The sequence below is a fragment of the Mirounga angustirostris genome, unplaced genomic scaffold (genome assembly GCF_029215605.1).
Source record: "Mirounga angustirostris isolate CCGP_5_RB_7025 unplaced genomic scaffold, mMirAng1.0.hap1 SCAF_13, whole genome shotgun sequence".
NCBI classification, from domain to species: Eukaryota; Metazoa; Chordata; class Mammalia; order Carnivora; family Phocidae; genus Mirounga; species Mirounga angustirostris.
The window spans coordinates 17152084-17167601 of record NW_026991721.1 but is presented as its reverse complement, the minus strand read 5'-3'; the positions used below and the strand labels follow the sequence as shown (position 1 = coordinate 17167601).

Sequence of the window (15518 nt, the reverse complement as noted above, 5' to 3'; positions counted from 1 at the left end):
ATTCATGCAGTTGGCTCAGCTGGCTTCATGCAGGCGTCGTCCCTGGGATGAATGTTTCACCCCTCCAGGATGCTGATCCTTCTTCACTATCCTCTAGTCCAAGCCAGTCAACTCCTGCCCATTCATTTTGACTGTAGCATAAATTATCGTTTCCTTTAATGATAATAAGGTACTTGGTGGCCGAGTAAACTTGCCTGATCTTGCCGTTCCATTCACCCCATCCTTTCTTTTGTTAATTCAGTTAAAGACAGAGTGAATAGCACCATATCTATCTTCTGGCCAATGTCAGGATATACTATCTCAAGACAAAAGTAAAGCTTACCAAATATACTTCGGTGGACACTTTTTTAGAAACCAAGAACCTTTTTTTATTCTTTCAAGCTGGGCTCATTAAAGTTTGTCTATGCTCCTTGTCCCAGACCCAGTTGTACTTTCCAAAATGCATCATGTCCCTGCTATAAAGATTAGTCTGGTTCTTTTCCCAGCTAGCTTTAGTTCTATACTGAAAAACAAGCTGGAAAAGGAACTACAAAAGCCATTTGGCAGGCTGCTATTTCTCTGTCGGTTACCATGGAAACAGTGATGGCTGATTTGGGGGGATATTAGATAATAGCAGGAAGTTTGTGATGTGCTGGAGGTTTAGATGCCAGAAGCCTTGTTCTTCTAGCACATTACCAATGGATAAGCTCTGTCCTTCATCAGCTGAATCCTGAAAATGTGAAGGGCTTCTGTCCACCTCAGGCTCTGGTGAGTTGAAGCAAATTCAGTGTTTCTCAAGCCACTTTTCTCTCTAGAACCTTCTGAAGAATGTGGACCCTGTTCATAGGACCAGAAGAGATGGTTGTAAAACCACTTCCAGTGGTGGAGGCTTTGCGAGCTCCCAGTGACTTAGAGTTCCTAGTACCTGTCTTTCTCATTGGTTTTTTGGTCCACTCCTGGGAAGAGTGGAGTATGAAAAGGTCAGTTTGATCATAAATCCTGATATTTTTTCAGGACTTTAGAAGAAATGAGGATATTAGAATCCAAAATGCTATAATACTCACTAGCTTAAATTTGAAAGCTGGATAAACTACACGGGGCAGTATTTCATGGAGTAATGACTGAACCTCCGCCTCATCCAGCACCCCACTGCTGCTGGTCCAGTCATCCATATCTCTTAATCAGCCCCTCTTCTGACTACAGCGTCTGTTCCGAAAAGTTACAGGAAATACCGGAAAAAATTGTTGATAACCATCGTCTTTTTAATACATCCCTAAATGAAATCTAGAAAATCAGTTTTTATTTCCTGTTTCTGTCACTGATATTGGCAAAAAGCACCTATCCACCTCATTTATACTTTCTTCTTTTTTTGTAAATGGGGTGATAATTGGTACTACTTTATGGGAGCAAATTTGTTGCGCTAATCAGTGAATTTTTAAGCTGTTAAAAATGGTAGATGCCACAGTGACTTTTCAGATTTGGAAATTGGAAAAGGAAATGAATGGCAGGGAAGCCCAAATCCCAAGATTCCTTTGGCCTGTGAAATGGCATTCATTGAGGGAGTAGAAGGGGGACTCGGGGAGGGTGAAGTGGCCTGTGGACCAGGAAAGGTTACTGAGTTTTTGAGCTCCTGTCTCTAGGGCCATTTAATGGTTTGGAGAATGTGAGTGAGTGGGTGGGTAAATGAAAATGTACATGTTTGAGCCCATAAAGCTGAGTAGTTCTGGTAGGACTTGAGTTATCATCAGACGTGAAATCCTGTGGGAGCTGGAATCATCATTTGCTGCCTTGGGGCCTTGTCTCAGCTGGAATCCATGCCCTGACTGCCACTGGGAAGAATTAATTTTTGCCAAGGACGGCCCAGTTTTGTAGTACCACTGACAGTCTTTTTAGTCTTGGAAGAACAACCTTTTCCAAAGTGATTCATCATATTTGCATGTGCCATGTTTAGGAATGGGGTCTGCTTCCAAACTTGACTTTTTTAAATTGTGTCCCAGTGGTAGAATTTTTTCTCCCCTTGCCATACTCCTAAAGAACTATTCCTAAGCCTTCTGATGATGTTCTCCTCTTTCCCAAGTGCTGTTTTCATGGTAGATGACTGCTTGGCTGGGGCAGAAGAGGGCTTAGTGAATTTGAGGAAGGAGAAGCAGACCCCACACCAGAGTAGAGTGAGCAGTGGAGGAGCAGAGCAGGTGATGAGATGGGGAGAGTGGGCAGGGACCAGATCATGCAGAGGCTCATGAGCCTCAGGAAGGAGCAGATTTTATGCACATTAAGAAGCCTGAAATGTGTGAAGCAGAAGAGTGACATGATCTCTTGGATAATTTTACAAAGTCAGTTGCTGCTATGTGGAGCCTGGACTAGAAAGGAGCACGCATGGAAGCCAAGAGACCAATTAAGAGCTTGTTATACCTCGTGCATACTTGGGACCAAGGCAGAGAAGGACAGAGGTGAACAGATTCAATGACACGAGCTCAGAGGAGCAGGGATTTTTAAGAGAGGTATGGGAATAATGGTCTGAAAGTGTTAATGCGGAGTATCTGGCTGGCTGGATGTGAAAGACACCATCACTTTCCACGTGAGAAAGCTTCAGGGATTTGGAATCCTGGAGATAGCAAGGTTTCAATTAGGACACGCAAATCAAGGGAACATTCAGAGCACATGAGGTTGGAGATCTAGGGGTGTTTGCTCATCACTGAATGGGAATTCCGGAGGACACCATGGAAGGGTACAGGAGGGAGAGAGTGGGGGGAATTATGTCTGATCAGGTCACATCTAGGAATGGCTTGGGAATGAGTTATGTGGTTTTGATGGATCACTAGAGAACCCTGCACTTTTGCTGGGGGCTGGGGTCAGCTGGATGTCAGACATGGAGAGCATTTGTTTCTGGTGCTGCAGTCTTGGGTGGGAGCTCTTTCGAGATAGCAGTTCCTTTAAGTTGCATTTCTTGGAAATATATTATCAAGAATGGAATCATTATTACATTAAGCCTTCTGGTTTCAAAAGCACATTCGGTGTTGCTAGAAGGACTGTAATAGTGAGGGGAAAGCCAGGTTTATTTTTGCTGAAATTCAGTAACTTCTTGCTCCCACACTGCCCTGGGGACTATGTTGACAACAAGTCTGAACAATAGACACTGTCAGCAGCATTTCTCTCTGTTTGCCTTTCCACGTGTTTCCGTCCAGAAGGAAAGGCAGGAGTTCTCATGCTAGTCTGGTCCCCAGTGCTAAGTTTTCGATGCCTACAGAGAGAGCCTCTGTTGCATTGAACAACTGCCCAGACCTCCCAGGCAAGACCTTGGTGAGGTCCTGACTTACTGAACTATTGAGATCACTGGGCATGCCTGATATAGGATGGTCAATCGCCCGTGCCAGTCCCTCATGCTTATTTACTGTCCTCACTTACCTCATCAGAACCTTCCATGCCAAATCAGTGCCAAATATCAGGAAAGAGTTGGATAAAAACTCAAAGATTTGTATGTGGCAAATGAGTATAGACCTGTTTTGAACAGATAACCTCAGTGATTTCAAATCTATGTTTTTCCAGCCAGCCTTTTACTTTAGCAGATCTCATTTCAGAAACAGCTGCTTCTCTATTTATTTATTTTTTTAACGATTTTATTTATTTATTTGACAGAGACACAGCAAGAGAGGGAACACAAGCAGGGGGAGTGGGAGAGGGAGAAGCAGGCTTCCCACGGAGCAGGGAGCCCGATCAGGGCTCAATCCCAGAACCCTGGGATCATGACCTGAGCCAAAGGCAGACGCTCAACGACTGAGCCACCCAGGTGCCCCTGCTTCTTTTTTTCAAGTAATGTATTTCAAGATCGATATTGAGGATGCCATCATTTAAAGTGTGGTTCGAGTCAGCAGAATAATAACTAGAGATGACATTGTGGGGTCCTAGTTTTATTCTCTTTCCATAATTTCCATAACTAATATATTTTGTTTATGTCAGATTAAAAAAACATTTTACCACTGTAAAGAGTAAGTGCAGCTGTGTTCTTGTATTGGTGCTATAGGAACAACTTTGCAGTCTAAATATAGCCACAAGCTTAGATGATCCATGAAGCAGTCTAGAAGCCAGCCAGGTTCTCAAGGGCAAGGGAACCCCACAATCTGATCAGGAAAACAAGCTGAAAAGAAATCTTTAAAAAAGCGAGTTGGGAGGTCGCCTGGGTGGCTTAGTCGGTTAAGTGTCCAACTCTTGATTTCGGTTCAGGTCATGATCTCAGCGTCGTGAGATCGAGCCTTGTGTTGGGCTCCACGCTCAATGAGGAGTCTGCCTGAAGATTCTCTCTCTGTGTTCCCCCCATGCACGTGTATGTGCTCTCTCTCCCCCCCCCCCCAAATAAATCTTTTAAAAAGCGGAGAGGGAGACATTATTGGCAGTCGTAATTTGGGAGGTAGGGCAAGTAAAGGGACAGCTGGCCCTCAGCAGGTTACATAGCTGTAGCATGGGTTGACATTTGGTTTTCAGTGACCATTTCAGTCTGCATACTTGTCAGGCAGCAGCTCCACCATGTATCTGATCCTTGGACCAGAGACCTAGGGAAATCCCTTAATACCTGTTACCATCTTGAGAAAACCCTTTGCTTGACTCTGCAGACAGTCTTACATCTGGGGTGGTTTTTTCTTTGTTTGCTTGCTTTTGAGGCACAAATTCTGGAATAAGTTTTCTATGTCTGCAGTTTCCCTTTCCTTGCAACTGAACTACTCTTGAATCACCCGCTCTGTAGATCCATCCCCACCACTTTGCTAATATACAGATGCCACTGTCTGAAAGAACCTTTTCTCAATCATCATTCTGTTCTTCCTTGTAATATTGGTCCCTGTATCCATCACCTCTCTGCTTGAAACTCAGTCATCTCTCAGCTGCCTTTTCTGGCTGGAATACTGTGTTATTTTAGCTACTCTCATACTTTTCTCATTGCTGTTTCCCTGCCTCCTTTAAGGATTTTTCCTTTACATTCACCCCTACAATATAGACATTCCAGGTTATCTTTAATTTTGTTATTTTTGTTTAAATTAGTTTTTAGGAGATTATGAACTGGCTATAGATTATACATGCCAAATGAGCAAGGTCCATTTCTGTCTTATTATGTCCCCATTATTTAGCACTGTGTGTGTGTGTATGTGTGTATTTTGGTTGAATAAGCTAATAAACATGATTTCATTTGTTCTTATGGCTTCAACTGTTACATCTGTAGGTGGAGTGACTTCTGAATCTCTTATCTCCAGCCTTTTATCTCAAATTCAGGTCATCACTTGTATGTGTTCACGGGACATTTCCACTTATTTATTTGGTGGGGAGGGACACTTCCACTTATGACAGCACATGTGACTTCTAACCTGAAACTATAAAATCAGATTTATTATTCTCTCAGAAAACTCCACAATTCCACCTGCTGATAAGTCCATTTATATTCACAATATCACTGTTCTCTTGGTCAAGTTCACATGTAAGTTATTTTTATTTTTTAATTCTTTTTAAGATTTATTTATTTATTTCAGTGGGGGAGGGGCAGAGAGAGAATCCCAAGCAGACTCCCTGATGAGCATGGAGCCCAATGCAGGGCCCCATCTCATGACCCTGAGATGAGATCATGACCCAAGCTAAAATCAGGAGTCAGACACTCAACTGATTGAGCCACCCAGGCTCCCCATATGTAATTTATTTTTAGTTCTTCCCTGTTCTCTTAAGTATTTCAGTTCCCAAATCTTATTAATTTGTTCCTGAAATGTCTGAAGAATTCATCCCTCTCCTAGTGACCATCTTTATCCCAGGCTCTATTTACCACATGTCTAAAATACTAAAATGTCTTTAATTCCCATCTTTCCTCTCTCAGTTCTATCTGATACCCAGATGCCAGATATTGTTAGGAACAGGTCACTCTCTCCCTGTCTCCTCTCTCCTCTGTCTCACAAATACTAATTGAGCACTTACTATGTATCAGGGGCTATGCTCAACTCTGAGGAGATAGCAGTGAACATGGCAAATACGCGGCCCACCCTCATAGAGGTCTTAGGAGGTAGACAGTAATCAAATGAACAGAGAGAAATTACAACTTGTAGTTAGAGCTCTGAGTTTGGATTTTATTCTGAGTTCAGTAGGAATAAATGAGGTTATGACATGATCTGGTTTATATTTTGAAAAGATCACTCGGGCTGCTGTGTGAAGAATAGTTTGAGGAGAGGCAAGAGTAGGAGACTAAATAGAGGGTGGGAGACCCAGTGGTAGACTGCTGGTTTGGACTAAGGTGGGGGCAGTGGGGATGAAGAGAAGTGGATGAACTTGAGGTGTGTTTTTGAGGGTGACCAATAGAAGTTGCCAATAATATTTTAGATACAAGGGTAAGAAACAAGAATGACTCCCAGGTTTCTGGCTGAGTAGGTGTTGGATAGAGGTGCTGTTTACTTAGATGGAGGAGGAGCAGGGATTTTTGCATTCCACTGTGGTCCTGTTTAAGGAGGATTTGTAGATGGAATCAAGAGTTCCTTCTACATGCTAGGTTGGAGAGGCCTGAGACTTCCAGGGGGAAGTAGGCCACTGGCTATCTAGGTCTGCGGTTCAGATGACAGGCTTGTGCTAGAAACATCACTTGGGAATTGTCGGAACAACAACAGGAAAGTGATGATGATAAATACCGAATGTGTAGTGCTGACTGTGCCTGTCCCTGTTCTAAGTGCTTTATATTCGGCCCTCCAATAATCCCACAAAGTCGATACTGCTATTATATCCCCGTTGTGCGGACGAGGTGGCTGAGCACACTGTTAAGTCGCGCAGCGTGGCTTTGATAACTGCTGGTTGAATTGAGTTAGAACTAATAATGTAGGTAATATGGGAAGCTGTGGAGTCACACATCGTCATTCAGAGCAAGAGAATAGCTAAAGAGGAGCAGAGAGCCAAGATTGAGCTCACTGCTTTCATCACTTTGTTTTCCAACTCAGAAGTCTTTATTTGCTCCTACTGGAACAAAAGATAAAATGTCAGCTCCTTAGTCAGACTGTCAAATCTTTACATAATCCGTGCCCAGCCTACTTGGGTGTCTTGTTCCCTGTGTGATTGCACCGCTCCGTGAGATCATCTCTCTGCCCTCCCTTACACTCGCTCTCCTCCTTCTCGTTAACTGAAGTCCTCTCCAGCATTCAAGGACCCCCTGTAGCCTTGAAGCCTTCCCTGATGCCTCCAGTGCAGAAACCAATCATAGTTACTGCATGTCAGGTGCTTCCTGAGAGCTCAGGAAATGAGAAACAGGTAGCAGGCTCCTACTTTGTTCTTTCTGGTCATTTGTGTTTTGTTTTCATCAACATCTTAATAAAATGATGGAAATGTTTTAAATAAGTAGCTCATCTACTTTTAGGAGGATCAGAGATGACTTGGAAAATCAAATGTCTCACTGTAAATTGAGATCATTAATTTGGAAGTATATTTTGCTTTGAATGGCCATTTCTGCTTGAGTTGGGTCACTGAGATTAAGAATATATACTTGAAATTGTATATGTGTCCTGAGCTTTCTATCAGGCACTAGTGTGTGGAATGGCAAAGCAGGATCAGAGGACCCCAGCAGATGACAACTGGCCTCGATCGGGAGCTTCCGGGCCAGATAGGATGACAAGACGTGGGCATAAGAGGAGTCATGATGGGTCCATCAGCAGCAGTTGGGCAGCTCTTGAAGTGAATCTGGTTCTCAGACTTGTTTATACTGCTTAGCGTTTTTAAAGAGATTCAGTTAGGGCACCTGGGTGGCTCAGTCGGTTAAGCGACTGCCTTCGGCTCAGGTCATGATCCTGGAGTCCCGGGATCGAGTCCCGCATCAGGCTCCCTGCTCAGCAGGGAGTCTGCTTCTCCCTCTGACCCTCCCCCCTGTCGTGTGCTCTCTCTCTCTCATTCTCTCTCTCTCAGATAAATAAAAAAATAAAAAATAAAAAAAATAAAGAGATTCAGTTACTTGCCAAAATTTATAACTCAGGATATTTCACATAAAAATCCCATTTATGAGCTTCCCTGGAAAACCCAGAAAATCAGACAACCCTGAGGGAACAATGAGCTAGAGTGACACCTGTCTGCAGGCCCCATGCTCTCTGGTTGTCCATGATCCCCACTCCCCACTGCATTGCATCCTGCCCGCACTCCTCATTTATGCTACTTGCTGGTGTTTGTGACCGTTACAGGTCAGTCAGGGTGCCATGTGATTAGGACAGGAAATGTTACGGGATTTCAGAAGGAATAGAGATCACTTTGGAGGACACAATATAGTGGAAAGAATATAAGCTTTAGAGCTAGGCAATCTAAGTCCAAATACTAGCCCTGCCTTCCTCCTGCCAGCCTTCTGCCTTAGAGATGTGCTTTCCCTCCAGCTCCCTTTGCTTATGATAAGATGGAAAATATCACCTCCCTTACAGGGTTGTAGTGAGCATGAGCAATGGTGTACATATAGTTCCTAACATACCTGGCACCTGGGCAGCATACACTGTGGTTGATCCTGTCCAAAAAGTCTGGCAGGATGCCTTGGTGTAAGTATTTGGAAAATGTTATAAAAAGAAGCCTTGGGGTGGGGGGGGGGGGGTGGAAGCCAAATTCCAAGTAGATTAAAGAGTGAAATCTAAAAAAATGTAAACCTTTTTTTTGTTGTTAACCAAAAAGGAAATGCAATTGTATATTTAACTTCCCCCAGGATGAGAAAAGACTTGCTAAGCATAAAAACCATGAGGGAGAACCAAAGAAAGGTCAGAGATGACTCTGAAAGTTCTTGAGCTACTCTGTGTTAGATATCAACATAGTTAAAGGACAAATAGCAAATGAGAAAAGTATTTGCAGAAAGTATGACAAAGGGTAAATATCTCACTATCTGTGGTTACAGATCAATAAGAAAAATACTAACGTCTGTAGAACAATGGACAAAGAATGTGAACACAGAATTCATAATACAATAAATGCAAATGGCAAATAGGCGTGTGAAAAAATGTTGAACCGGGTTAGTAGTTAAAGAACTCTCTGTTTGAATAATGAATTGTTACTTTTCCACTAAATTTTTTTTTCATCATTGTCAGTTGGTAATGTTCAGTATTGGTAATGTGACTAGAAGATAGGTACTGTAGTATTTTCCTGATGGAATTATAAATTGTCACAACCTTCTTAAGAAAGCAGTTTGCTACTATAGGTCAGACTGCTTTAAAGTTCATATCCTTGGATCCAGTCATTCCATTTTTGAGAATATATCCTTAGAAAAATACTCAGGAATGTTTTGCCCGGGATCTACTTGTAGTAGCCTTTTCCTTCCTTCCTTCCTTCCTTCCTTCCTTCCTTCCTTCCTTCCTTCCTTCCTCCCTCCCTCCCTCCCTCCCTCCCTTCCTTCCTCTTCCTTTCTTTTCTTCTTCTTTTTTTTAAGCAGTATGGGTATATTAAAATCTCAGTGTCCAGCAGTGTGTACCTCATTGCTATATTCTTAGCATTAGCACAGGCCTGACATATACGGTGGTCAAAAAATATTTGCGAGTTTAAAGAAGGAAAGATATGTTCATATAAAGGAATATTATATAACCCCATTTCTGAAATACCGTACATTTGAGATGTAAAAACATACTCACAATATAATGTTCAAAATGTAGAGTACATAATTCTATATAGAGAATGTTCCCTGTACATGCATTGCATGAATTCTGGATGATAGGATTATGTTTTCTTGGTGCTCTTCCTCATTCAGCACATATTTATTGATGTGTGTGTTGGGCACCGAGCAAATTTCAAAAGGGCAAAACAACATAGTCTTCTGTTCATGGAGTTTAACAGAGAGAAGGAAGGCAGGCATCGAACCAGTGATTTCCATGTGTCATTTACTTTAGTGAACTTGTGTCACTTTTATTCTGTAGAGAGAAAAACTCTGCTGCTGATGATTTTCAAGCACTGATTGTTGGTTGTAATTTCTAAGACACCTTTTTAGGACAAGAAAGGAGCAGTTACATGAAAAATCTACATAGAGCTTATAAAATGTGAAGTTACCTTTTCAATGAAAACAAACATGTTTAGGTTTCCTGTCTGTTGAATGGTTAGTAATGACAGAATGACAAATACACCCAGACTTTTTCCCCTAATAACCATTTTTCTAAAGGAAGCCAAATAGGCTTGTGTCAGGAGGCGGAGGTGGGAGTATAGAACTTCAGGAAGGCCCAGCACTCTTTGGGAATCATAATTGCATGTTTTAATGAACTGGCTGTCCTTGGGGAGGAGGGGAGAGTGTTGATCAGAATTAATATAAAAGTATATATTTTTTGCTTTTTTCATCTACTTGTGAAATTTCGTGTGGAAAACCAAATCATCAACAACAAAACCCACCCTGTAGACTGATTGTGACCCTAAAAAGCCTCTTTTTAAAAAGTAAGCTCTATGCCCTATGTGGGGCTTGAATTCATAGCCCTGAGATCAAGAGTCACATGCTCTACTGACTGAGCCAGCGAGGCACCCCTAAAAAGCCTCTTTTTACTGGGATCATGGGTGGAAAATTTTATCCTAAGCCATGTTTTTTTAGGGGCGTGTTCTGTTTTGTTTTGTTTTGAAGAAAGACCTGAGTAAATCAAAAGGGTCACAGAGCTGTGTTTTGGTAACTTAACCATGCTTAATAGCTGTGAATGCACTCCTCTAAACAGTCTGACCCTTGCTTCTAGCATTGCTTATCCATTTATCAGTTTGGGCCTTTATGCACAGCCACATGAGCTCCGCTGGCCTTTTATCTGCTTCCTAAGTGGAAAAAGTCTCTGTGTGTCTTGGTTAAGTTAAAGGGTGGCTCTGGGGTCTGTTGGCACTCTGTCCTCAGAAGGACACATTTGTGAGCTCTGTGTTGCCTTAGTAGAATCCCTTGCCCTCTTTTCTATCTCCTACAGATTAGGAATGCACTTTCTGAGCCAAGGATGTTGGAGGGGACAAATAGCAAGCAGCAAAGTGATGACATCACCTCGAATAGTGGGTGCCCTGGGTATCGCTCTCTTTTGGGGACTGATCAAGAGTAGCTCTATCCCAAGTGAAAATTCTCCCTCTTCTGCTTTTAGGTACAACTAAAGATTATATTGGATGTATGTTTAAAAGAAACCTGAGGCTTTCTCTCATTTGAAAAATTCAGATCTTAGGAACATAAAGTGAAACACGGCTCTGTTGAACATCACTTTCCATCAGGGCTGATATTTCCCCTTTGCATATGGAATTCTCTCTCACTTGCTGGTTCTGTTCCCGCCATGTGTTTCCAGGCAGAATTACAGTGCTCACCCCTTCTCTTCCACTGGCCTTGGTGCCCCTTCCTTCCCAGGAATGTTTTTCCTGTTCGAAGAGTTCTTGGTCTCAGGATTGGCTTCATGTCTGGTTCAGCGCCTTTCCTCTCTATTTTGTTTTGCGACCCTCCTTGTGTCTGTGGTTGAGTTACAGAAGAAGGTCCTACCTCACTCCCTGAGGATGCAGTATACAGAGGGCAGGAGAACACCTGCTCCTCGCTGTGTTGAACCTTGATCTGGTAACTGACTTTACAGCTTAAATCAAGAAGCCTTGAGCCCTCTAATCTCATGGATGATGCACTCCCTTCTGGTATGTTTTCTCCAGTACGACATACATCTCCTTTGGTTGGAATCCTTTTTTTCAGAGAGCCGCCTTTTGCTTCACTGAGATGCAGCTGGACCACCTGAGGACAGGGTCACCTTCCCACCGCTCCCTTGTTGGCTGAGGGGTCAGAGGTTAATGCTTCAGCACTTACTTGCTACTGGAGAAGAAAAGGTGGCAGGCACAGTTAAAATCAATCACTGAAACCAAAAGTTATTTCAAACATTGCTTTTATCTTCTGCCTGTAAAAGTTATGACTGTGCTCCACAAAGTCACTGCCAGGGGCTGGGACCTGGAACTTAAACTGTTTGTGCAAGTTCATTATTGTTTTGATTTTGATTTTCCTGAGGGAAATCATTGTAAATAGTTGTGTTCTCAGAGGCACCCCTACAGTAATAAACATAAACACAGTATTGCAGGGAAATCAATCCTGCAGTAACCCAAATGCAATCCCTTGCATTAGAAGTGAAGTAGATGAATGGTTGGATCTGCCCAGAATGGAAGAGGAAAGATCAGGAAGCTCGGGTCTCAACTCTTGACAAGCTCTTTGTCAACTGCGAAGGAGGAGTGACCCCCACCTTTTGGCTGTTTTGCAGGCCGTGCCTGAAGCTTCATTAGAGTACTGGACATGAATTGACTTTGGGCTCTCTGGAAGAGAGGGGCAGTGTAAATACAAGGCATTTCTTTTTTTTTTTTTTTTTTTTTAAGATTTTATTTATTTACTTGAGACAGAGAGAAAGAGAGAGAGCACATGAGAGGGAGGAGGGTCAGAGGGAGAAGCAGACTCCGTGCTGAGCAGGGAGCCCGATGCGGGACTCGATCCAGGGACTCCAGGATCATGACCTGAGCCGAAGGCAGTCGCTTAACCAACTGAGCCACCCAGGCGCCCAAATACACGGCATTTCTATCTGAAGTGCTCAGGAGTTGTGACCTACGCTCCAAGGCTTAAACAGCCAGTCTCAGTTTGCAGCCCTGTTCTGGTCAAGCCAGAGCTCCCTTCTTTAAGAAAATCTTGCTGTTGACTGTTCTGGAAAGAAACAAGAATGTATCTCCAAGACACCAGAGGAGCTATAGGAAGAGTCGTAATCAGTTTTAACATAGGTACCCATTAGTGAATTAGCGTGAAATGTAAAAAGGCGATGAGAACGTACCACACCATGTCTTGTTTAAAAGCCCATTTTTTCCACACCGACTATGGCAAAACACAGAGCACAGCATAAAGCAGATGTAAAGAGTTATTGTATAAATGACTTCACTTCTTCAAGGCCAGAATGGGCTCTTCTGCAATGTTAGATGCTGATGACAATAATATCTGGCACTTACACTGTATTTAATATGTGCCAGTCTCCAAGTGACTTACACAGACTGCCTCTGTGGAGGCTCACAACAGCCCTGGGTGGCAGGTCCTGTTGTCATCTCCATTTTACAGATGAGTAAATTAAGGTAGAGAATGGTGACACAACTTGCCTAAGGCCAGACGGCTGCTGTGGGCAGAGCCAGTAGATGAACCCCTACAGCCTAGCTGCAGAGGGGTCTGCATTTCTTGACCACTCTCTGGTTCCATTGCATCTTGATCACACAAGCAAACAATGTAGTGCAATGAATGCTGTTTTCTAGGAAGAGAACGGAGACTACACGTATGTGGAAAGAGTGAAGATACCCTTGGATCATGGGACCTTGTTAATCATGGAAGGAGCGACACAAGCTGATTGGCAGGTGAGAACATGCAAGGAATTTGGATTCACATGGAGGCAGTGCCCTGACGGCTTCTGATTATTCATTTATCTAGTAAATATGGTGAAAAGCAAGTTGCTTTTATCATGAGCGAGAGGCGGTACAGTGATAACCATTTTCAAGTTTTGATTCTGACAGTCAGAATGGACCTCTGCAGCAGTGCGTCCAGTAGAACTTTCTGTGACAGTGGAAATAGTCTGCATCTCTTTAAGTCCCCAGGTAGTAGCCACTGGGCACACGCAACTATTACTGATCTTCTGAGATGTGGCTAGTGTGTTGAAGGACTGAATTTTTAATTTAATTTAAATTCATTTCAGTAGCTTCAGGTAGCCAGTGGCTGGCTGTTGGGCACAGCTTCTCACCTTAGGCTGTGCTCTTCTAAAGCCAGGTCATCTTTAAGGTGTGCAAGTTCATGGAAGAATGCTTAGCATGGGAGCAGAATCTCATGCCTGCCTTTGGTCTCAGTCATTTATGTGTTGCCTTATGAGATTTGGGAAAATGGCAGGAAGCTGCGAGGAAGAACAACAATTAGAAAAGATAAAAACAAAACACCTCACTGTGAGGGCGCTGGCTTATCAGAGTGATTGGGGGGCGGGTTTACTTCAGAGAAGAAAACCTTTCTCCACAAGACTTCAAAGAGCTTATTGATGCTCATGGGGGGTTAAGGAATGACGAAGTCAAAATATGTCCATGTCGTCATAAATTTGTTTATGTCAGAGTTATTTATATTTCCGTTTAGCATCGAGTGCCCAAAGAGTACCACTCTAGAGAACCAAGAATAAACCTGACCTTTCGGACAGTTTATCCAGACCCTGGAGGGGCGCACTGGTGATGTGAAATCTTAGAGAGAAGCTGTGCTGAGATTGAGCCAAGCTTCCGCTGTGAAGAAACTTCCAGAGGCTGGTCCAGCTGATCTCGTGGGGTGGCTGTTTGGAAGACAAGGATGAGATTTGCTTCCCAGCCTTGGAGTCCTATTAAATGACAGCTAGCAGTTCATGTTCATACTATGTTTACTGCGGGAACAGTACTCCCTAATCACATCTTGAAATCACATTATCTTCTTTAGGCAAATTAAAAGCTGTTGTGGCTGTGTTCACGGGTGATTCTGTCTGTAAGCAGTTTCTCTCCTGCCCTCCCTGCTTCATTTGAGGCAACGTGAATGGGCTTTGCCTCCAGGGTAAACGTGCACGTGTTTGTTCCTTGTGACTTCGTGAAGTAGGATATAAATATGTGTCAGCAACTCTGGAGCCCTCCGCAGGCAGACAGCTGCCGAAACCCAAACAGAGGTGGCCTCACAGAGCCTCGTGGAAGTCTGCCTTGACTCCTCAGCATCTTGGCTTGCGTGCTTTTGCAATGGAAAGCTGCATATTCTGGGAGCACTTTATTTAACCGAGTCTCCTTCCTGGGACAGACCCAGACAGGTTACAGGCCTCTGAAGAAAGAGTGGAGGCTTGGGCGCCTGGGTGGCTCAGTTGGTTAAGCGACTGCCTTCGGCTCAGGTCATGATCCTGGAGTCCCGGGATCGAGTCCCGCATCGGGCTCCCTGCTCGGCAGGGAGTCTGCTTCTCCCTCTGACCCTCCTCCCTCTCATGCTCTCTGTCTCTCATTCTGTCTGTCTCAAATAAATAAATAAAATCTTTAAAAAAAAAAAAAAAAAAGAAAGAAAGAGTGGAGGCTGTGTCCTGTAACCCAGCCATCTTTAGGCAGCCGCCTGGATACTTGTAATACGAGAGAAAACTGTCCCCTCAGAGGGAGAAGTTAATTGAGTGATGTCATGAGACATTTAGGCCGAAGAGCAGCAAATGTCCTGCTAGTGACAGCTGTCCCACGTAGATGAGTTTCCCCTAGAGAATGACTGGAATCATTTAAACCCAAGCCAGAGAGAAGCAGGAGCAGTCCTGTGGGGATAGACTCAGTTACCTAATAGTTGTCTTTACCTGAAGTTCCAGGAGCCCTGTGACGAAGGCTGTCTTCTGACTCAGTGCTCTCTTAGACACAAGTTCCCGAGATTCGACAGTTAGTCCATGATGTCACCAAGGTTCCCAAAACAGAACAGAGTGGCTGCCCTTTCTTGCATCATAAAATCACATGTCTTCTTGACCTCTTGACTTAGGAGCACTGTGCTGCTGGGTTGATTCCAAACCAAGATAGGGAAAACTCGAGAGAAAATGGAATCAAATGGATGAAAACAGGGCAAGAGAGTTAGAGTTTCCATAGCTGCC

The 15518-nt window shown here is 43.4% G+C and overlaps 1 protein-coding gene across 5 annotated transcripts in view; it reads left to right on the top strand.

Moving 5' to 3' along the window:
• ALKBH3 (alkB homolog 3, alpha-ketoglutarate dependent dioxygenase) overlaps positions 1-14397 on the top strand; it is a 34864-nt gene extending 20467 nt beyond the window's left edge. For 4 of the 5 annotated variants that reach the window (XM_045893871.3, XM_045893873.3, XM_045893870.3 and 1 more), the window contains 2 exons: positions 13180-13278; positions 14036-14397. In XM_045893871.3, coding sequence (XP_045749827.2) covers positions 13180-13278; positions 14036-14128 — 192 coding nt within the window. In that variant the 3' untranslated portion in view covers positions 14129-14397. Of the gene's footprint in view, positions 1-11605; positions 12256-13179; positions 13279-14035 lie in introns of those variants that run through there. The other variant, XM_064576613.1, reaches the window with a different exon arrangement.
• The last annotated feature ends 1121 nt before the right edge of the window (positions 14398-15518 follow it).